Source organism: Necator americanus, chromosome II (genome assembly GCF_031761385.1).
Source record: "Necator americanus strain Aroian chromosome II, whole genome shotgun sequence".
NCBI classification, from domain to species: Eukaryota; Metazoa; Nematoda; class Chromadorea; order Rhabditida; family Ancylostomatidae; genus Necator; species Necator americanus.
Window position 1 is genome coordinate 1,250,786 of NC_087372.1, and position 21,727 is coordinate 1,272,512.

The window sequence follows — 21,727 nt, forward strand, 5'->3', positions numbered from 1 at the left end:
GACGTCAGCCGGACTTTCGTACTGATAACGATAACGAGGGTACTGAACGAGCTCAAAAAAAGGAAACTACTGCGCTAAAGCTGTTTATGCAGTTGCGGATCCTCAGGGGGAAAAAGCCGAATTGCTCAAATCGACTGCAAAGAGTGACCGGACACAGTTCTCAAGAAGTTTGAGAAACTGCTGTGTGGTCGGAATGCGCTCAAAAATCCTCACCACCTTCTACCTTATAGGTTTCAGAAAAAGCAGAAAAATGCTTTAGAAGGGGATCAAAAAAGATCTTGATGATAAAGCTACAATAAAGTGATGCTAATCCTTCTTAGTCTTCTGGAAGAAGAACTACATCTGAAAAAAAAGGAGGGAAGCAAGTCGAGTCTAACGTAGGCAGTCAGAGAAAAAATCTGCAACTCCCATTGAATTTACGTATGGGACTTGAGTGTATTGGAAGCACAGACTACTACACAGCATATACAGTCGGTAAAGTTTGTGTAGGGTCACTTCGTAAATCATTACACAGCTGCGCTGATCGTTACAATCAGCTGGAGGCGAGATTCACAAAGTAAAGGGCAAGCGCAGTTGCATGTTGAGAGGACAGCCAAGTGACGAAACATAGTTTCGAGTGGGGAATGTCCTCGAGAAAGTGCTTAGTACCCAAGAGAACGACTTCTTGGTAGTTTCTGCGAGTCCGAATACCAATATGGGACAGAGTCTACACGCGGTGGACACCGTAATCTTCTTCCGCATAACCACAGTCGGGTCACAATGGTCTGATACGCGGTGCAGTTGCGTAAGGAGCTGCGTTGAAAGGCCGCCAGCGGTTGCGATCGAGGTGGTGCATTGATACCTTTCACGGTTCGCTTACGCAACTGTACAAGGCTTGATCGTTCGAGACCACCCTCGCGCAAACCAAGGCTTTCGTCCTTTCGGGATCGATAAATTGGTAAACTGCGCGTTTTTCCCTATTCGTCGTAAAAAAAAAGACGGCATGGGAACCGCGTTAGTTCCTAGGAGGTACGTTAGAATGCGCTTCTATGCAGACGTCCCTTCAGCAGCCTATTCATTGGTTTCACTGGGAAAGACTGGCGAGAAAACATCACTGATCTTCGACCGCTTGCGTTTGGATGCGAATGCGGGCACATTGGTGGCGAGTTGCAGCTGAAATCGTCGTAAAAAACAACGTCTTCCTCGCCCTTTTTTTTAAACGATGATTAGGGAAAGATGGACGGAACCACGCTGAGCTCTGCAATCTACTATCCGAGCTCTACGCGTTCGCCGTGGGTTATGAATCACGTCAAAATCGTGACACCGTGCGATAAGGTTTGCAAAATTACGCACTGGAGCACACGAGCCGGGACAAATGTAGCGATTGTTGGTGTCAGCAGTGTGTAAGGCATTTCTCCACTGAAAACAACATTCAACTGTTGTCATCGAATCAGTTGGAACTTCCAAAAATGAACGAGTGGAAAGTATAAAGTACTTCGAAAGAAGTTATTTCACACGGATATTTTCCACTCGTTCATGTTCGAGCAAACAGGGAACAATTCTTACGAAACGAGACTGAAACTTACAAAAAGCACGTTTCAAGTAACTAAAAATAATCATCCATAGGAACTATTATTTGTGAAAAGTAAACAAATTCGCTCTGTAGAACACCAAAAACGAAAACAACCGTCTCGGGAAACGTAAACAACGGCTGCGATAGTGATCACATTTGTTCAATAACGTCGTGAAATTAACCCACAAGGAACAACGAAGATAATAAAAAAAAAACGTTGAAAAACGTCGTGAACAAATATAGAGTAAATTATTTAAGGCGTCCTAGCTGCAATATCCCTCAAAGTTAGCTTGATCTTTACCCACAAACGGAGGAATTGAAACAACTCGGCTGCGATCGATGCGATATGGTCGCGATTGATTTAGTTGACTTATTGGCGAATAACTGCAACTAGAAAATTGTAGGCTTTGTTCAGTATGAAACAATCTAACAAATCTTAAGCGCACTTTTTAAGTGCGTGGCGTGAAAATCAAAGAAATTTGGTTTTCTTTCTTTTTTTACGCGGTAGTAGGCTTATAGTACGTTGGCGTAGTGAATGATCACTAGTCCCAACAAATTAGGAAAACATACTGTACTGACAAAAGCAACCTCCCCACACCGATCAGTGTGAGAAATTTTCTTCGATTCGAATTTTGATTTGTTCGCAATTACGGAAAATGCAAACACTGCAATTTTTAGCATAAATCGTACCGGAACTATAGTGACAGAACACGTAAATCGTGCGGGAACTATAGTACGAGAATATGAAATGTTAAAAGAGCTTAACGCAACTGAGCGAGAACAAATGTTATGTCAAGTTGCTATCTCCGAGGATCTAGGAAAAGCATTGTGCTGAGTAACACGATACACTGACTCTTCTATGGTGACGGCATACGATTGTGCATAATAACAATCGTAAAGAGATCAGTTTAGCAGAGATGTAGAGTACTTGTGCTAGACAATCATTTTAAATCCAAAAGTACACAGGATGATATTAGGTTGAGAGTTAAGTTGTGAGCGGTTCTTCCAAGTGGAAAATTCATATAAATTTTCATATACATTTTTTCAATGTCCTACCATTGTTCGAAAGAGCATTTCTTACTTCATATGACCTATCATTTCGAATTCTTAATTTGATTAATTTTTTTTTCATATGATCAAGTGGACAAAATGCACCATGTATTGAAAGTATAAAGAAAAATACAACAATATACTTTAAATAAATAATGAAACGTACCTGAAATGACGTGGTTGCGTGTTGACGATGAAGAAAAAAACCGATATTGTCAAAACGGATTCACTAGCCAGCTCTTATTCATTAGGTTACCAGTCTGCTTGCAATAAGTGTGAAGCAAGCACCGATAGCTCCCGGCGTGGCGAGTAATCATTCTGCGCAAGGTCCCATCGAGTTCCGTTCCATTGAACTTGTAGAGTCCGAGATGCTGCAACGAGTCCCTGGACGTTTGTCGCCTTTGCTTTCCTATAAGAATTTTGTTACGTCTGAGATAAAACTTTAGCATTCTAAAGTAATCGTTACGCATGATACTTCGTATGAGAGAGGAGAAAGGAGAGGGAGAGGGCATACTCGTCCCCGAGGAACATGGAAATTTTATTGAAGTTGACTACGTCAGGTTCAAAGTTCTCCCGAACGAACAGCTGCGTCCGAGGCATAGCTTTGGATGTTCACATGCCAGTTCCAAGAGCGGTAGGTTCACCGCTGGCTTCCTTTTTTTAGAGCGTCCTTTCATTCAGTGTATTTTGTCCACCCTATGTTTGCAAAGAGCGATGGCACACTTTTATTTGTTCTTCTATCTATCTCCTTTTTTGGTAAGTGATATACTGTGAGTTCCGACCGTTTCCATACAGTTGCCCGACGATCGTAATCTCAATCGGGGAACTCTTACAGGAACGGTAATCGTGAGCCTACCAAAGAGTCAGGATGCTTGAAGATGTAGGTACTAGTACTCGGAAGATTCCTGTAAGAATGGGCAGGTCGTTGGTGGCCGGACCCAGTCACGGCTACTAAATTTAGGTCGCGACGGCTGCTTACACTTATACTTACTTATTTACTTAGATACTTAGATGGCCCGTCTTCACTGGACGTGCGGGTTCCAGCATCTCTTCCACTCGTTCCGTTCCCTCGCCATAGTCATCCAAGATGTTCTCGAGCTTCGTGAGTGACGAGATCCTTGAGCCGTATCCAGCTGAGCTCTCAGCTAGTTCATCCGTGTAGCGAACACGTCACCCCACCTCGTTGGCGGTCTCCCTCGGGGGCGTTTAGCGTCCCTTGGGATCCACTCAAACGTTCTTTTAGTCCATCTATCGTCGATTCTTCTCATGATGTGACCGGCCCATTTATGTTTTGCTTTCGATACATATTCCGCTAGGTCGCGAAGACGGGATATTCCTCTTAAGTCGGAGCTACGAAGATTGGCTAGGTGTTGTGTGCGCCGGTTAAACTTCAGGAGACATCTCTCAAGGGCTCTGTGGGTAGTAAGTAGCTTCCTAGACGTGACCGCGGTGTCTGCCCACGTCTCCGCTGCGTAACAGAGCGCTGGAGGGACTGTCGAATCGAACAGATGGGCACGAAGATCCTGGTCCGTCAGTTGGTCCGTAGCTTTCCTGACGGTTGCGAATGCTGCCCATGCTGCTCTCATTCTTCTATTCAGTTCTTCCTTCAAGTCGTTTTCCATGTTCATAGAACGTCTGAGGTACACGTATGACGAAGTTTCCACGATCTGGGAGATTTCAAATTGTACTCCTCCGTCCTCAAACTAGGCGTTCTTCATGAACTGTGTCTTCTTTCTGTTTATTCGTAGTCCTATTCTCTTCCCTGCTTCGTTCAATTCGTTGAGCATCGTTTCTGCTTCATTGGTACTGCTCGAAAAGAGAACGATGTCGTCCGCGAAACGAAGGTTCGAAAGAAATCTTCCATCAACACGTATGCCCCTTTCTTCCCAGGAAAGTGATTTCATTATCCATTGCAATGCAGCCATAAACAGCATTGGCGATATAGTATCGCCTTGTCGTACTCCCTTTCCTCGACACGGTCGGGATGTGGTCCAAGCAGCTGAATGGCGGAATCCAGCTTGTTCTTGAGGCTGGGCTTCATCCAGCATCCTAGGTATGCGCGTGAGGATGATCTTGATGAATACTTTGTATAACACGCTCAGCAAGCATATCGGACGGTAGTTCCGAAGGTCCTCTCGGTCACCTTTCTTATGGATAAGAACGGTTCGCAAGGTCTTCCACTGGTCTGGGATCCTTTCTTTCTGAAGGTAGGATGTCATGTGCGCTGCTAAGATTACATGAAACGGATGGCCACCAGCCCGAGAAAAGTCTGTTGATATACAACCAGGTCAGGGGGCTGTGCCAGATTTCATGCTCTTGATACACTATAGTGTCGTAATAATAATGTTGACGGCTCGTGTGTTCAACAGAATACCAAACCAGCAACGACAGATTGCGACGCGGGTATCATTGAGCTTCACACTCCTTCATACAATACGAAACACCACTAAGCCCAATTTCTTCATGTTTCGTGTGCAAGCACCTCAAACTTGAATAACTAAATCACAAAAATATTAAAACAAGATCGTATAATTCAAGGCATATTGAAGCAACATCTATACAAATAGGATTAAAGGACATAATACGAGAGGAAATATTAAGGCACTAAGTATTCAAGGAGTGTAATTATGAATAAGCAAATATACCAACATTAACATAAGAGGCTTTTGCAAAGTAAATATGAATGAAATAATGGCGCGGATTAAAGTGTTGTAAACGGAGTTAACGAGTCGGGTGTGAGTGGAGTATGTTTTGGGATGAGGGGTGTTTAGGGTTTATTTACGCGTACTCCCCCAACTGCATCGCTTTCTTTTGGTGGTGACCGTTCCTGCAGCCGCTTCCTTTTGTTCCAGCTGGCTGATAGCGCGCCCGCAGCTGGCTATGACACACTGGCTAAAGCTATTTTTTGTTAGTTTAATCGCGTGAGAACCATAGTAACCAGATCAGGAGTTCTGCGCCAAACCATCATACTCCGTCCAGATCCATGTGAGTGCGTCCGCGCGTTTTGGCTCCGCTTGTCTCGTTTCCTTCCTCTTGAAAGGCTTCGGGTCCCAACGCCGTTCTAAAATAATGGTACTACGAAATAGACATCTAAAACAACGGCACATTACACAATATAAACATATGGGTAGTGGATATAATAAAGTAGGAAAAATTACGCAGTACCGATCCTAGCCTTAGTAGCTCGTGGGAGCCGTTCCCTCAGCCTTTAGTTAACTGGGTTGTGGATGTTTCAGAAGAAATCGAAGCACGAACCAAGCACTAGGCATGACTATCTACGCACCGTCCGGTAGTGGTAAGTAGAACAGAAGGAGAAAATTGAATACGAATTTAACGAGTAGAGCTAAAGGACGCTAAAGCAACAACCGAATTCGTGTGAGGCAAGATATTGCGAACTAAATGGCGCAGTGCTTATCGTTTATTCATGCCATGCGAGCGATCCACACAAAGTGAGGTACAAAAGTTCATCTCAAACGTGACTAATCGAAATTTACATTACAACCACGCATATGTGCGTTTAACAAAATTAGAACAAGCAGTAATCCGTATAAGTTAAAAACCCACACGATGCGTGCAATAAAATACACCTGAACATAAATGAAATAGCGGTGTTCTGAGTGTTCGTAAAAACTCCTTCTTCTTCTCCTTGTTTGAATACTTTGCTATGTGTGTTATAGAAGGATTGTTGCTCTCAAGAAAAGAACGGATTTTTTTCTTCATTGAGGCTTCATCTGCTCGAGTTTCCCTTCAGCAGCGATGGTGTCGTAAGCGAAATAGCTGTTCAATTCATGTTCATAGTTGTATTCACTACTTATCCGTGTTGGAGTCAAGGAGAATATGGAATCCTATTACCTGCTTGGATTTACAGGTTTGAGCTTGTGCACTGATTCGACCTTGTTTTGAAATCAACATGAAGCGAAATGGGGTAAATCTAGTAGCGAGGAAGATTCGCTATACTTCCGCCTCTGGAGTAAAGTGGTTTATTGTCGTGTTGAGTGGGAATAAACCGTTTTGTTTTTGTTCCAGAGACTGTGGGCTGATTCGAAAGTTTCCCATAGTTCATCTTGGAGTGAGTAAGATATCCTTCACAGACAATGCATGCACCTGATACCTAATGTCCATGCTCGCATTGGTTTCCTGAAGGTTTTAAGAGAGAGAGAAAGAGAGTGGTTCAGCGTTTCATTCTGCAACTCCAGAAGAAAAGATATCCGACGGCGATGCTCCCTAGAAAAATGATAGTCACTATCACTGCGGTTTTGTAAGAGGATAGCAAAACACTCGCAATGTCTCCGACGTCGGGTAGGGCCCATTCGTCGCACAAATGGCATATACCATACTTTTCTTCTTCTGCTTATCCAACAGTCTCTCCTTTTGAGTTTTGCGCACTATTACCATTTTTGCTTTTGTTGTTGTCGTTCGTATCAAGAGTAAGAATTAGCACGGTTTTTAAAAACTGGGAAACGAAAGGTGGAGGCAGTCAGGAAGCGTTAGTTGGCCAACTGTCCATCACTGCTGAAGGGTTTTTTTTTGCAAATGTTGTAGTATCAGACCACGGAGTAATGCTTCCACATTGCGTAGTTCGCGGAATTCTGTAACACCTCGAGTTCTAGGTTTCAGAATTGATACAAAATCGAGATTTTCCTCAATTTTTATTCGAGTTTTGCGGACGTTTCATATCAGACTACAACGAAGTAGTGGGTAACAATAACCGTGCTCTGCACAGATTTATTTTGCCATGCGGTATCAACGAGACAACCTCAAACATGAGTAATTAAATCCCGAATAAGTAAACAAGACTAAACGAGACAAAAAAGAAGGAACAAGAAGGACAACATCTTGCTGGGTATGGTTCCTGTACGGAAAAGGAAATTAAAGGACGCCGTCCGCGTCCTTTAAACCTTAAGAGTGTCGTAAATTGTATCTCGCGGAAGTTCCACGGTACTCGGCTTGGACATCCAAGTTCAGCTGACATGCTTCTTACGCATCACACAGAAGAATTAGAGGAAAGAATTCAAATTCATGTGATCAAGTTCTATCCACCGTGTCGGGCGGAGGGATGGGACGCACGAGTCCATAGTATCTGATTTTGGACAGCGTGCAGTTAATCCTGGTCTTCGGACCTTTTGTCGCCACACGCTCACACGAGTGTTATCGCTGAAAGAAATGGGCCCAGTTTTCACAATTTTACCCAAACCGGGCAGAAAAAATGCTATCTATGGAGATGCGGGCTCTCCTAAAAATAAGCCTAGGCTAGGCCTAAGCTAAGCCTAAGCAAGCTTAACACTTTATGTAGCACCTCTAACTTGGCTAATTGAACCTAATGATACGAAGATGCAAACAAGAAGGCAAATATACGACAAAGGCACACGATAAGGCAAGGTGATAAGTTAAAGCATAAAGCAGAGATAGAGTCTGAAGTCTGATCCCCTCGGGCGGAGCTCTGGTGCGGCGGCTTACAGTCCGAGATTGATCCGACAGTCTGTGCTACAAAATGGATTGAGCGTTACAAGATCGCAGAGGTTCCGCGATACTCCCTGCCGGCTTCCTGGATCCGCTGCTCTGTGTCGAATCGCTCTAGTCTCAGTCGGCGTCGAAATGATTTTGTTCACCGCTTCCTCTAGACTCTGGCGTAGTCTCCGTCCGCTCCCGGACATCTCTCGCTTGCTCCGGGGTGGGACATGTCGCTGCGTGATGGGAACGTGACAGTAGAAGCATGACGCGTTTCTCCGTGGGCAATTTATGCCCTTCTGCAGTTCTCCCTGAGGCACTTCAAACATCTTCCGCGCTCAACGAGAAAGTGTCTCCTTGCTTCCGCGTCCATTATTGCTATTGCTTATTGCTGCTATCCATCAATGCTTCTCAGATCTTCTTATGTTGACTACTACATGAGTAACCCCGCTACAAATGCACAATAAACCAACAACTGAAACGGTAAGATGCGTGACACAGCACAAAGTTCTGCACGGCAATGGTTTATAACGAGTTACAATCAACGCTTTCTTATTCGAAGGGTCAATTTTCAGGCAACAAGATGTGGTGAAATTTGGGAAACTATGGAAAATCTCCAAACTGTAGAAATGTCCATGTGATGATTCATAATGAGTCGCTCAATTGTTCAGATGAGAAAGCACGTTTCTTCGGTCCTGGTTGTTCAATCGGGGTTGTGTTCTTTGGTGGGACAGCATCAAAAATATCATGGCAATACAACACTTTGCTGGAAGTTCGCTTGCAGTTAAAGGAATATGTGAATACAGTGTTGCCAGATAATATCGGAATAAAGGGCAAGAGCACAGAGGAATTCTGAATCGATGATTCTGACGCAAGCATGAATTTGCACCACAAAAAAAACATGCGGCGCACAATCGCGTGCACTATTGCGATCGATCCAACAAACGGAGGAACAGACACCAGGAAAGTGCTTGCTTTAGGGCTGTGGTGAAAATGAAGCAACACAATTGAAGGATGCATGACTTGCATGACTGCCAAGAAACCATACAAACGAGTGAAATCAGAAGTAGAAATTCGATCCTTTTCCAAAATGTGGGAACACCTCAGCATTTCAGAGAATTATTATCTTTGTTATCTTACAGACATTTTGTGGAAGAATAGAGAAGAAAGTCATCCAGAGCCACACTTAAGCAGGTGATGTGAGGATATTTCTAAGAAACGGCGTACGAAACTGCGTTTGTTCCTACGATTCACGTGAAAACGCCCCACCCTTGTGCAAAAGTCACGTCCACGAGCGATCCAAAAAAATGCTGAGGTTCCCTCAATTAATTGCCCTCTTAAAGTAGAACTAATGAATAGCCTGCTGAGGGAACCGGAGCGAGTAGAAGGGGCCGCGTTCTAACGTGCCTCGTAGAAACAAACGTTACTCCCACGCCATTTTTGAGGAGGGTTAAGGGTTTAGGGCAATTGAGTTAGGACCAACTCACACTCGTAATCTACACCTCGAACTCTACGTTTTGCTTCAAGTTTCCCATCTACGTCAGTTTCGTATTATGCCGTTTTAAACAAGCGTATTCTGCCAAAAAAGACTGTACAGTGGGGCAATGACAAAGATGGATATAAGTTTCGAGGAAGAATAAGCGAAAGTAAAAGAAGAGGGATGGTCAGCTTGCCCTTGAAAGCATTTCTTCACAAGTGGGAACTTCGTCAAGTATGTAGGCAGATCAACTAGTTGGGGCAGCGAACCATAGAATGAATATTTGCTTAAAAAGAAGTCAAAGAGAACACTTTGCAGACAGCCTCTACCTTCGAATATTTTTGTTTACACGAGAAGAAAACCGAAAGAATGAAAGAACGAGAAGAAATGAAACGACAGATTCGTTGATAGAATATTCAAGAGTGTTCATATGAAGATGAATCAAAGGGCCAATGAGACAGCTATCTATTTCTGGAGGTAAATTTTTGGGCAAGACCTAGGACAGAGGCGAAATTAAATTAGTTTTGTTCGATTCCTACGTAAGGTTTTTCTGATAAATGAAGCAATCCATGAAAACACAAGTGCATGACTGCCGGACGCTAAGTGGAGACCGAGTAATTCATGCAAATCCACTTCTTATTAAAAGTCGAAATCATAAAATCACTTCCAGCTGTGAAGCACTCATTTAGAAGTATTGGAAAATTCCAAGGATGTGCATGGATTACATGTATGCAACAATAACGAATTCTAGTACTAAAAGTTCATACAACAAAATCAAGCAAGCGATATTTTTGGATTTTTTCAACAAATTAGGGAAATTTCGGCTGGAAAGCAAGTCGTACAGAGACAACGAAATGTTTTGAAATTTTTGTGCCGGGGACTGCCTCGTTATTGCATGACTGTAAATCAATCGTGTAAATCGTGAATCGTCAACATTCACAAATCTCAATATTTCTCATTAATTTCTGAACACGTTGAGAAAAGACGCGCAGTCGTATAATAATATCCATTAGGAAATTCGAGCACTCTGCTCAAACATTCCGAGAGCATTTGCTCCTTCGCAATCCAGCAGTAAAACAACATCATTCGTATTCATTGATATCGTATTTATACCTGTGGTAGAAATTTCTTAGCTCATTTGTGCAAAAAAAAAACCGCTTATTTACCTGCGTTTGATTACCAGTTCGTCTGGTAAAACGAAAGTGAATAAAACTGGTAGTAACAGCCAGAATGAGTGATATGGTAAGAACAAAGAGGAAATTTGGATTTTCTTGGATACACTACTGTCATTTTCATGACTGTTTAATCTTACTTCAAAGAATTTCGAAGAAAAGAATAGCAGCCTTATGTGATGGGAAATGAAACGGCGCATGCGCGAAGAAAAGAATGTTTACAGAAATAATGACGCTCCTTTGGAACAACAAGGAACATTTCGGTAGAAGCCATTGATTGAGAAGGGACGAGAAGACAAAGAGGAGTTCTGGACGCTCGCTCTGCGATTAGAAACGTGCTTCAGACGAAAATTCATCATATACATTATCTGCTACGGATTACCTGATTACACAGAAAAATGACCAGGGATTGAAAAAGAAAACGCAAGAAAAACAGTTAAGAATAGTGGAGAAGAAAAGAAAACTACTCTCACCTGAAGATCAACTTCAATGTGCAAAGAGATACTTAGACCCCGTTGTTTTGGAGAGCCATCTTACATCTTTCAGTATCCAGTACAACATCGAAGCTCATTGTGCCGCTGCCTGCATAAACTTGCGAACTGTCTTTGTTTACGTCTTTGTTGTGATTCTTCGTGTTTTTCGTGGTTCTCATACAATCGATGCCGTAAAAGTAGTGGACAACGGCAGACGAAACCATCAACAACTTAGCCAATAGTTCTCGCAATGCTAAACTACCTTTCAAGTTTATTTCCTTCTTTGAAGTGGTTCTAAGTAGTTAGCTAAGTACTTTTGTAGTAATTTTGATGGTGTGAAGTCTTTAACTGTCTTCATTCGGAAGTTTTTCAGAGACTTAGGCTACAGTAACTCTAGCAGGTATCGTTAACTACAAAAAAACTACGTTTTTGATCGTATTCAAATTTCAACAGAAAATTAAATATCAAGTACCATAAGAATCAAGAACAAAAAAATTTTCATCCCTGAGTCATGAGTCGGGATTTTAGTCCCTGAGCCTTGAATTATCAGAAAATAACAAGTATGTTTTGATCATCCTATACGTATTTCGTTTCTCATGGAACGTCGAGAAATGTCGTGAGCTTTTCATGTCCACGCGATTGTTTGATCTTCGCCAGCTTAAGTACCGGATCGTAGTTTGTCTACTTCCTAGTTCTCACGCTCAGTTCCTCAAGAAAAAGAAAAAAAAAACTTCCACTCCTATTCCGTGTGTGCCCATATGCTAGGAAGGTCGCATGTTTTGATCCGTAATGGGACCACTTCTTAACGTATTCCTTATATTTCCATTCATTCAAATAGCGCTGCCAATTTCTAAAACTGCTAACACAATGAGTGCAGGTACATCATTTGTTGTTATGTCAATGTAAGCTCTTCCAGTAGCACGCATGCATTTGAATTGAACAGAAATCTAATTCTAAATTATTTGCCTTGAATTTTCAGTCAAAATATGCTCTCTTCCGCCAAATCCCGGCTTTGGGGACTGTAGCTCGAGGCCGGTTACCATGTTTTACTTTGACGCATACGAATTGAGGTGGGCCTCAATTTTTGATCTTACGAATTGAACAAGTTTTTGACAAAAGCTGTTTCTGTTTTAGATGCAAAAAGTTCCTATTTTTAAATTGCAAGGAAAGAAATGCAAATCGATTTGCTACTGAAGAAGAATGTGAAAGCGTTTGTCTCTATACAGGTTATTCGTTCAGGATCTCCTTTTCTCTTCCTTGGCTTGCACCTTAGCACTAGTTGCTCCATAGAGCCCATTTCATTTTTGCCATACTTTCAGAGACATTATTAATCCAAATCCATAAAAAAAACTACGTTTTTCTTTTTTCAGCTTGCTATCCTGGCGAAATAATAGCTTTGTCTCCGACAACAACTCCAATCACATGCGGGAAATATTCACAGTGCCCGGACGGGTATCGCTGCTCCTACGATAAGCTATTCCGTCGACGTGTGTGTTGCGGATTTTCAAATTTAGGTTCAATCATCGTTTGTATTTTGCGTCTACTCAACACCGTTTTTTAATGCAATTTTTTCTGAGTTGGTTATTTTGTTGACTCGGATGTTTACTATCGCATGAACACTTTTGATTGGGGCAAGGGACTGGTAAAGGAATTGTGTCAAGCAGAGAAAGAGCGCACGAGTTACAGCAGATGCGTCGCGTCTTGCTAGTTGAACGCACGGTGACTATAAATGCTTCTTTATTTTGCTCAGAATCAAACAGATAAGCAGCTACACATTTCGAGGAACTTTTTATCACATGCCACTTTTTTCGAATTTTTGCATTACAATGAATAACGACTAATCACAATCTTATTCTAGCAAATCTCAACTTCGTGAAAACTTTCTGGCCGAACCACAGTAATTTCTGGGCAAAAAAAAATCTCCTTCTTTCAATTGCAGCCTACTTTTAAAAGTGGGTTTAGCCATACTTTCTCTCAGAATACACTTTCGCCTAGAAAAGAAAGATTCCTGCTGAAATTTTAACAGAAACTGAAAAGAAAGAACTGAAAATGGAAATTAAAGAGTAATGTTCGAAGAAGCTTTAATAAATAGAGGATTAGAATAAGTCAGACGTAGATCCTTACTTCCTGGGATTTGTAGGAATTTTCGATCTACTTTTTAAGTAAGGAGAGGAGAGGTTTAGTTGAGGTTGTTTGTTTTGGCCAGCAGTGATATTTGAAGTAAACCGTACGAATCAGGAAACGTAATTTCCAGGAGGAGTTTGTCCAGAAAACTCAGTTTCATTCGCATCCCCGAACAAATTGTTGCCGATTCACTGTTCTCATTCTTCTGTTACCGATCAGTGTCCTATGGATTTTATATGTACAAGAAAGGAAAGAAGTGGACACTGCTGCAGACCAGAAAAAGGTTAGGAAAGTGGTCAGGATGAGTATGGTGCCATTTGCGTAGAGGATTACTAACCTTAGACTATTGCCCTCTTGGGCAGCTGCCTCTGATCGATACAAGATCAAGACGTCCTATGAAATGTAACCCAATGCACACTCATCGCACATGTTCCGACGGCTACGAATGTATCGCTCCGTATCGCGGGAATCCATGGGGATTTTGTTGCTCTACAAAAATAGAAGGTCTGCGAATTCTTGTGAAAGTAGTTTCAAAATAAGCTGTAAGCGTAATTTTTAAGGAAGATGTCCAAACGGGTCTCATGTGTACTTGTATCCTGAGAATGGTGAACCACAAAAATGCACCGTTGGAGTGACCACCTGCAGGTAAGGTGACGTAACACAGCTTGCACGTTTACTGTAGTTTTCCACAGATAACTGTGAGCCTAGATCCTGTTTGGAATTCATAAAAGCTTCAAACTTTGAGGCAGTCTGGTAGTTTATTGTAGAAATTGAAGCGAAGTAAAGTAACGTGAGTTAAAGTAAAAATAGCTTCTGCAGAGCACGAACGTTTTTAGGATCGGCTACACTTGCCAAAGTCAAACTAACTCGATCGTGGGGTTTTGCTGCAACACAACATCGTTGAATGATGAAAAGGACTCTGGTGAGTTATGAAGTGATTTTTACAGTCTTCAATAGAAATGAGTGGTAGATTTACACAATTAAAATATGCAAATTAAAGAAGTAAATTCTATTAACATTCAAGAAAAATGCCAACTCGAAATGTTTCTTCTAGAAAGCAGAATCGAAATTTTCTTTCTCAGCTGAAACCTCGAATTAGTTGCCTCTGAATCCTTATTGGTTTCGAACCTATGCAATCATGGACCTTCAGGAGCACGCAACGAGACACTACCATTGAAAAACACGACAGAATTCCTCATCGCTAATGAAGGATTGGTCAGTAAAGGTAACTCTCCTGATGCGTGCTAACCCATTTTAATTCCGAATACAAAAATGAATTAATTTCATGAAGAATACAAGAAATTGCCATCATCATTCGCTCCTGTGCACTCCTACGCATACGATTTGATGACTGTACTGTCATGTCCGTACCAGCTTACTCCGTCATATCTAACAGATTCACAAACAATTATGGAATGTACAAAAGCTGGCAGTATATTCACTTCTTGCCCAGGTTCAAAGCACAATTCTCTTGAAACTTCAAGTAACTCGATTTACTACTTGTCCCACTATTTCAGCACCGGCAAAATGTGTTAGAGCGCCACGAGACGTGCTACGCCGATCTGTCTGTTGCTCTAGCTAGATACTCGCCTACAGAACTCGTCAAATAACTACATTCCCTTATACGCGTCGATGAATTCCACTATGAAGTGATCAATAAACAGTGACATATCTTTATCTGCTGATACAGCAATGATTCCCGTTATCTGAACTTGGCGACTGTTCCCAACGTTGAGGCAACAAATTTGAAAACAGCTGGAGATGAAGAATAAAACAAGCAAGAATGCAATAGAGCAAGGCAGTAACCCTAGGAAATAGCGTAATACAAACAGTAATCTAAAATAACCGGCAAACACAGATGCAAAAATGACTAGCGTATCTACAACGGATCACTCGGACTTTGAAACACGAAAAAGAGGGAATGAAAGCTGAGAGTTCAGTGAGTAGGTTAACGAGAGTGTTACGTTGCAAGATTAACAATATGAACAACGGACTACAAATACGTTATTTAAAGCAACTTTTCTTTTAAAAATATAGATCTAGTCAATGAATAGGTGGGAAACTAGAGCTCGTCGTCAAAAGTCAAATGCTTGATTGAAAAAGAAGGGATTGTTTCTTTACTTATTTCCAAACCCGCTTTCGCTGCTATCCGTTTACAGCCAGAACTGGAGAAGATTTCCTTATCTTTCGGAAAATACTGAAAAGATAATATGTGCAGAAGAAGTCACCTAGAATTAAAGGGAATAGAGAAGTAACAGATATACCTGAAGAGAATTAACTATTCGCTGTACAAGTTCGTCGTCTTTGGCTAGATCCTCTCTACCTCGCGATTTTAGGTAGAACACAGTACAAGAATAGATGTGGCGACGCTCCATAGGTAGAAATGGGATGAAATGATCAATCAAATGGCTAGAGATAAGCTCAGTGAGTTTGAGGCCGCCTAAACTATCATCTGAGAAATTTTCGAGCAGTAAGCGGTTTTTGTCTGCCACCTGGTTCGTTGTAAGCTGCCTGCATAAGCATCCTTTCGAAATTGTTGAGCGTAAGGTCTTCTCGAGGACTACCTGATTGGTAGTGACTGAAGGCTAAATTCGCAATCATACTGCCTCCACGATTGCTGTAACAGCAGTACAAAGCTTTCAAGGCTTCAATATTAAAAAAAAAGAAATCACAAAAATTTTCTTTAATATATCAAGAAAAAAAGAAAGTAATATGATGTGACCACGTGGGCACCAACCTTAGAAAGAGGAATGTAGTCTTCCGGAAATCAATGCCGCCAACAGAATCGTAATAATCGAGGAATGGTTTTATTATCTCTAAAAATTATGACTTAACACACTTCTGAAACTTCTAAAAAAAAAGGAAACCTACCTAGTAGTTGCTCTGGAAGTTTGTCGGCTTCATCAAAGACGAACATTGCTCGGCTACACTTACTCGCGCCATTCAATATCCGTTCCCGTAATTTCAGCTGCAAAACATTGATCGAAGTGTTAACAAAATATCAGGACAAACAGAAGTTAAGCCAGCTACACTTGAACAAGTACGAATTTCCTAAAACGAAACAATCAAAACGTTCTGAGACAGTGCAACTGCGTAATTGCGTTGGACTAGAAGAAGAGCGATGGAGCGTAGCGCTTTTTATCGGGTGGGGCGGGGGAAGGGGGGACCCTCGCCAGCATCATTTATCGCTGCAGTCGAAGTGAAGCTAACGATGGCTTGCGCAACTGTACCGACCTTCAATACCCGACTGTAAGCATAAAGAATTCACAGCAAGCTGGGACATGCACAAAATCACCAACATGGATTTGGGCATCCGTGAGCTACAGAAATATTTCGGAAGAAAATCCCGCTCATCGGTTCCTGAGACAAACTCCAAAATATCTATTAGGAATTTGGGGAACTTGTTGCGGAATCTGGTGTTTTCTTACTCAATCTAGCATATACATCAAGAAGCACAACTGACAATCGATAAACAAATGCACTCACACATACCTTATATTCGTTGAGTTTATTCTTGTCAGGGTACTCCGAAGTAGCCACAATATGATGAACGAAATTACTTCGCATACCATTTCTATAACATACCGCTATAATAGTTGCGGTTTGTGTATAAATTTTACTACGACGAACAAGGTTCTACGAAAATTACCGATCTCACTTGAAGGTGCTGTTAGCAATGATTTCGGTAACATAGTTCTTCCCGGAGCCAGTAAACCCGTGGAATGACATAGCTAATGGTTTCTTCGGTTGTTCGTTGCTCCAGTGAGCACGAAGTGCATTCTCAACAGTCTCAAGAACTAGATGCTGACCGTAGATGAGTTCGTTGAGATCACGGTGGAGTTCTGGATGGAAAGTAAGAAATATGGGAGTTTCTTACATAAGCAGCTTATAACTGGCATCTCAGTAAACCTCAAGAGAAGCCAAAATCCGCAAAAAAATATATATATCTGATATTGAACTCACTGTCGAATCGTGGATTCACGTAAGGCTTATCACAACATTCGAACAATTTGCACTTGATCTTATGTTGGAAGGACCACAAAGCACCACCGCCAAAAACTACAGCGGCTCCTTAACAACGAACTAAAGGCCTAACAGTGAAGACAAAAATTCTACATAGAATCGAAAAGTTCATTTCGCACCTGTAATTAAGGAGATCGGCTCAGATGCAGTTTGTTCCACAAGAACAGTAGTAATACACGGCAACAATACGTATATTGATAATTGCATCTGATGTGAAGAATTCTGGACCCGAGTATACAAAGATCATGAGAATATTTAAACGAACTACATGTAAATAAGGTTTGAAGACCTTTGAACAAGTTTGAACAAAGTGATAAAAGTTAAAAGTTGAAAAGACGTCTTTATTAGGAAATCTCTACCACTCAGAATAGAACGAAGAGGAGGAAAACAGCAAGAAATGAGTGGAATTACGTGAAGTCATCAACCAAGGCCAGAAGAAGTCACTAAACAGGGGAGTAGGGGAAATGAGATCACTACTTGTATTCATACCAGGAAAGTAGTGCTCAATCGTCGGCGAGGGCGTGAGCTACCTTCAACTGTGAAAGTGCTCTAGCAGCAGCGGATCGCTCACCAGCCTCCCTATCCCATTCCCAAAGCATGAAAGAACGCTCACGACGCTCAATATCGAAAACATCACCAGCTAAAACAGAACTTTTAGATGATTTAAGAGAATATTAAAGAGTTTTTACCTCGTTTTTTCAGCACACATAGTTCATAATTAGGAGGTAAATCAAGCTTCACTCCTTCTAGCCCATGGCCACGAAAAGCAGCCCGCCTCTTCCCGTTAGGGCCCTCTTCTTGGATGAAATAACTATAAGAAAGAACAGTTTAAAAATATTACGAAATCGAAAACTTATGACACAACTAACCTTGATACCGGCGCCGGACCATCGTAATGGAGCTTACAAGGTAAAGAGTGAATGTCTTGTTCACCAGAGGAGGTCCCTTTTCGTTTAGAGATAACGCAGATAGGAGTGGTCATTGCTCAAGGACTATAATTAAATCTAAATCAAAATAAGAAGGAAAAATGATACATTGGTTCTCTAGAAGAAAAAAATTCTGCGTTCTACATATCCTGCACTTGTCAAGGAAGACACCAAAAACTCAAGTAACAAATTAGGTCCTCAACATCATAGAAGGGATATTATATGCAATCGAAACTGAATAAACTTTACTTCTCATCTTTGGAAACAGAAAAAACAAATTATTCAATAACTTGTACTCAATTATCACAGCACACAGATGTGAGGAGTAACAACAAATTTTTAACTGTGAAAATAACGGCAAAACAAAAAGAAAAAGACTAACAAATCGGGCTACACTTTAAAAAGTTCAACAACTACAAAATACACTGATTGAGAATGGCAGCGATATCAACACTTTTCTTTTGAATTAGAAACATGATTAAATGTGAACTTCTTTACTCCATTGGCGCTCAGTCGTTGCCGTAGACGATGGATCCCTTTTCGAGAAACTTTCTTCTTAATCGGCTTCAAGGGAAGGTGTTGAGGAAGATCGGATGCAACATCGTCACCTAAAGATTGGATAATTTATGAAGAAAAGATGAGAAAATCATCTGAATTCCAGTGGATTTGGGAAGAAAAAGCAGAATTTTCTACCTCCAGATTAAAAGATACAAGCAAAAATGAAGCTGAAGAACAAACCTTCAGAAATGTCATCTGACTTGTGGAACTCAGCCCTTGAGATTACTAAGGATCCTGTGACGACACCACCTGTAAAATTCCAACTAAAATTCAAAGGAAGAAAGCTGTGATTATAAAATCAGCAAAAAGAATGAAAGCATATGCATATACGGATAAGAAAATACGCGATAAACTTGAATCAGATCCATAGGGTCCTAACCTGCTTCTACTGAAGAAGTGCCTTCCGATGAATGTATAACGCTAGCAGGAATATGATAAGTTTGTGAAGGCAAACCCGCACCACGAACAATAAAGTCGTGACCTCCTAGATGAAACTTCTAAAGTCCAGCAAAGCTTGCCTTGAGCCAAAAAGATATTGGAAAAGCGTCAAGTCAAAAAAAGAAATTGAAAATACCTAATGCAATCCGGCTCTCTTCGTTAATACATGATTCTAATGGAAGGTTTGCTTGACTCAGGTCTTCCGTTGTAACCTACAACTATTCAACCAGACTTTGGTCATAACTGCCCAGAAAAGTAAAATCAACACAGTTACGAGCGTGCAAAGGAATATAAGTAGGTTAAAGGAGACTGATGATGTAAAATTCAGACCTCAATCGGCTTCCGTATTAAGTAGAGAACAAATCTGTCTCGAGAAGATTTTGACTTTCTCCTTCCCGGCTCAACGACCAGCTCTTTCTGAATTTATTTGTGACAAAAGACGAAGATATGAACGGCTAGCTTTAATTCTGTTTTCAGTAATGAAAACATTGACATAACCACAGCCCGCCTCGTTAAATTTCAAGCAAGAAACAAATTACATTATTTTCGGAGGGGTCTAATTGGATGCTTGAGTAAGCCACGTCAATGGCGCCATCTCCACCTTGCGATTTCCGTTTATGACCCATATCTGGATAAAAAAAAAGTTCTACTAGACTGATCAGGTTATGTAGAAATAAGTAGTAGCGAAAACTGGAAATTAGTACAAAATACTTCCACTTCTGTCAAGATCGTAACAAAAAACACTGAAATACGAGAAATTAACCCTCTCCAGGTCATTCAATCACATCCAAAGAGGAGATTATGTTCAAAAGCGAAATTTGGAAAAAGAAGACGTCACGAATGGGACGCAGAAACACCGTTTGAGCGCGAAATTGTGCAAACTGTGTCAACCTTTGGTCGCGAGGTCTAGTGTTGTATTTTGGTCCTTCCCTCTCTTTTTGTGCACTCTTGTTAAAGTGTTGTTTTAATTTTTTGATTTGTAGTGTTAAATAATGCAATGGCTGGTCAGCGATGTTGATAGAAAAAGACTAAAGATATTGGAGGATTACGCTGATGACAACGGGAAGCAAGTTCTTCGAAAAATGCGAAGCAAGAAGTTCCTCTGTATGGAAGATATTACCGTTATTAAGGTATGCGTATCAAGGGTTGGATTTTGTCCCAACAATTGTGAAAGCTTTACATTGAGTGAGTTGTGAAGTAGTCAGATTATGAAACAGCTGAATTCTTATAATAGCAGATTTCTTGGGGTAAAATGTAGTTGGAGCGCCACTCACTGGCGCCCTTATTTCTCGATGTAAGTAGTCAAATCAATCGGGTCCCTAAGGCCTAAGCACTAGTCATAGAGGACGGTACAAGGCAGCGCTGTTTATATATGTATTCCAGGATGTGTTGCCGTCGGATGCACCAGTCTTCGTGTTCTTCAATAAGTTGACACCTTATCTCGAGGATAACACATACAGAGCTTCGCCCGAATTTAGGTTCTTTCTTTTTCAGATTTTTGCTTAGTTCTCTTATTCTGATTACACCAAGGTTCTACTGGTTCATCAGTTTACACTGATGGAGGGTGTGAGGCGCTAACAAAAATATTTGACCATTTACCCTTTACCTTTCTGCACGTTCTTTGTGCACTGTTTAAGGTGCTGGCATTCATCTTTTTCGACTAATAATAAGTTTCTGTTCGGATATGGTTTAGACCGTAAGTGTTAGGAGAGGATAATAAATCAATGGTAGAACTAAAGTCCTTCAGATAACCAGATTGCGACCTCTCCGGCAAAACTTCTTTAACTTACTCTTTTGAAAAATTAGGGATCAAAGTGGTAGATGGAAAAGAACTTGAGGGGTATAATGTGGCGATCTTCGACGCTACAAATCCGATGAGGTTTCTCCACGTTTTCGCGAGTGTAGCACGAAAATATGTAAAAATGGTTCATTCTCACGAATAAGCGATAAAATTACTCGATTTTTATCTATAACTTTCTCCAGAGCGAAAACGGAGGAGTTACGCAAACAGCAGGAGAATATGACGTACAAGAAACTTGTGCAGTCTGTTGACGCTAGCCAAAAGTATGGAAAAGTCAACCACATGGAGAATTTCGGTGCAGAATTGAAGGTGAGTGATTAATGCGTCTAACTAAATCCTGTTCTTTAGGAATTCCACTTTGATTTTTTTAGGTTGTGAATCGTCAGCTGATGTCCATCTTCAACGTTGTTATTACAGTAGTAGGCGCATTCTTTTTTGGATTCTCTGGCGTGCAGTTCGCATATCCTCATCTGCACCTCGATCTAGCCACTCGATTCATTATTGGTCTCGTCCCCGCAACAATAGTATTTTTCGCTGATTTGTACTTTGTTATCAAAAACCTAGACCAAGATTATTCCACTGAGGCTCAGGCATCTACTTCTGCTGTTTTGAGCTTTAAAGAAATGTCGAAAAAGAACGACTAGTCAGAAATTTTGCTTTCTTTTCTTGTACTTGTTTTTTTCTT

At 41.2% G+C, this 21,727-nt stretch overlaps 7 protein-coding genes across 9 annotated transcripts; 2 read left to right on the forward strand and 5 right to left on the reverse strand.

Annotated features, from left to right (window-relative positions):
• Positions 1 to 3,601: 3,601 nt before the first annotated feature.
• Positions 3,602 to 4,230, reverse strand: RB195_016553 (uncharacterized protein; the record flags this gene model as incomplete). 2 transcript variants are annotated; one of them, XM_064183134.1, is made up of 2 exons in its annotated part: positions 3,602 to 3,719; positions 3,782 to 4,224. In XM_064183134.1, the coding sequence occupies 2 exons, from the start codon at positions 4,222 to 4,224 to the stop codon at positions 3,602 to 3,604; spliced, it is 561 nt and encodes a 186-aa protein (XP_064039014.1). The 2 variants fall into 2 exon arrangements, with proteins under 2 accessions (XP_064039014.1, XP_064039015.1); XM_064183133.1 differs by lacking the exon at positions 3,602 to 3,719 and having other exon boundaries at positions 3,748 to 4,230.
• A 75-nt stretch (positions 4,231 to 4,305) lies between these two features.
• Positions 4,306 to 4,821, reverse strand: RB195_016554 (uncharacterized protein; the record flags this gene model as incomplete). The annotated part of the gene is made up of 1 exon (XM_064183135.1): positions 4,306 to 4,821. The coding sequence occupies one exon, from the start codon at positions 4,819 to 4,821 to the stop codon at positions 4,306 to 4,308; it is 516 nt and encodes a 171-aa protein (XP_064039016.1).
• Positions 4,822 to 11,961: 7,140 nt separating this feature from the next.
• RB195_016555 (uncharacterized protein) lies at positions 11,962 to 14,878 on the forward strand (the record flags this gene model as incomplete). Of its 2 annotated transcripts, XM_064183136.1 has the most annotated exons (11): positions 11,962 to 12,049; positions 12,152 to 12,242; positions 12,307 to 12,398; positions 12,543 to 12,686; positions 13,427 to 13,579; positions 13,639 to 13,800; positions 13,857 to 13,941; positions 14,133 to 14,218; positions 14,447 to 14,521; positions 14,588 to 14,749; positions 14,814 to 14,878. In XM_064183136.1, 11 exons carry the CDS (start codon positions 11,962 to 11,964, stop codon positions 14,876 to 14,878), a joined length of 1,203 nt encoding a protein of 400 aa, XP_064039017.1. The 2 variants fall into 2 exon arrangements, with proteins under 2 accessions (XP_064039017.1, XP_064039018.1); XM_064183137.1 differs by lacking the exons at positions 11,962 to 12,049; positions 12,152 to 12,242; positions 12,307 to 12,398; positions 12,543 to 12,686; positions 13,427 to 13,579 and having other exon boundaries at positions 13,707 to 13,800.
• Positions 14,879 to 15,358: 480 nt separating this feature from the next.
• On the reverse strand, positions 15,359 to 17,526 carry RB195_016556 (uncharacterized protein; the record flags this gene model as incomplete). The annotated part of the gene is made up of 9 exons (XM_064183138.1): positions 15,359 to 15,493; positions 15,561 to 15,736; positions 15,789 to 15,913; positions 16,034 to 16,112; positions 16,168 to 16,264; positions 16,789 to 16,870; positions 16,955 to 17,138; positions 17,260 to 17,367; positions 17,439 to 17,526. 9 exons carry the CDS (start codon positions 17,524 to 17,526, stop codon positions 15,359 to 15,361), a joined length of 1,074 nt encoding a protein of 357 aa, XP_064039019.1.
• A 296-nt stretch (positions 17,527 to 17,822) lies between these two features.
• Positions 17,823 to 18,301, reverse strand: RB195_016557 (uncharacterized protein; the record flags this gene model as incomplete). The annotated part of the gene is made up of 3 exons (XM_064183139.1): positions 17,823 to 17,959; positions 18,009 to 18,130; positions 18,189 to 18,301. The coding sequence occupies 3 exons, from the start codon at positions 18,299 to 18,301 to the stop codon at positions 17,823 to 17,825; spliced, it is 372 nt and encodes a 123-aa protein (XP_064039020.1).
• A 391-nt stretch (positions 18,302 to 18,692) lies between these two features.
• Positions 18,693 to 19,867, reverse strand: RB195_016558 (uncharacterized protein; the record flags this gene model as incomplete). The annotated part of the gene is made up of 6 exons (XM_064183140.1): positions 18,693 to 18,853; positions 18,984 to 19,052; positions 19,183 to 19,287; positions 19,378 to 19,453; positions 19,572 to 19,658; positions 19,781 to 19,867. 6 exons carry the CDS (start codon positions 19,865 to 19,867, stop codon positions 18,693 to 18,695), a joined length of 585 nt encoding a protein of 194 aa, XP_064039021.1.
• A 366-nt stretch (positions 19,868 to 20,233) lies between these two features.
• RB195_016559 (uncharacterized protein) lies at positions 20,234 to 21,686 on the forward strand (the record flags this gene model as incomplete). Its single annotated transcript, XM_013437238.2, has 4 exons — positions 20,234 to 20,371; positions 20,625 to 20,719; positions 21,225 to 21,351; positions 21,414 to 21,686. The coding sequence occupies 4 exons, from the start codon at positions 20,234 to 20,236 to the stop codon at positions 21,684 to 21,686; spliced, it is 633 nt and encodes a 210-aa protein (XP_013292692.2).
• Between the last annotated feature and the right edge of the window lie 41 nt (positions 21,687 to 21,727).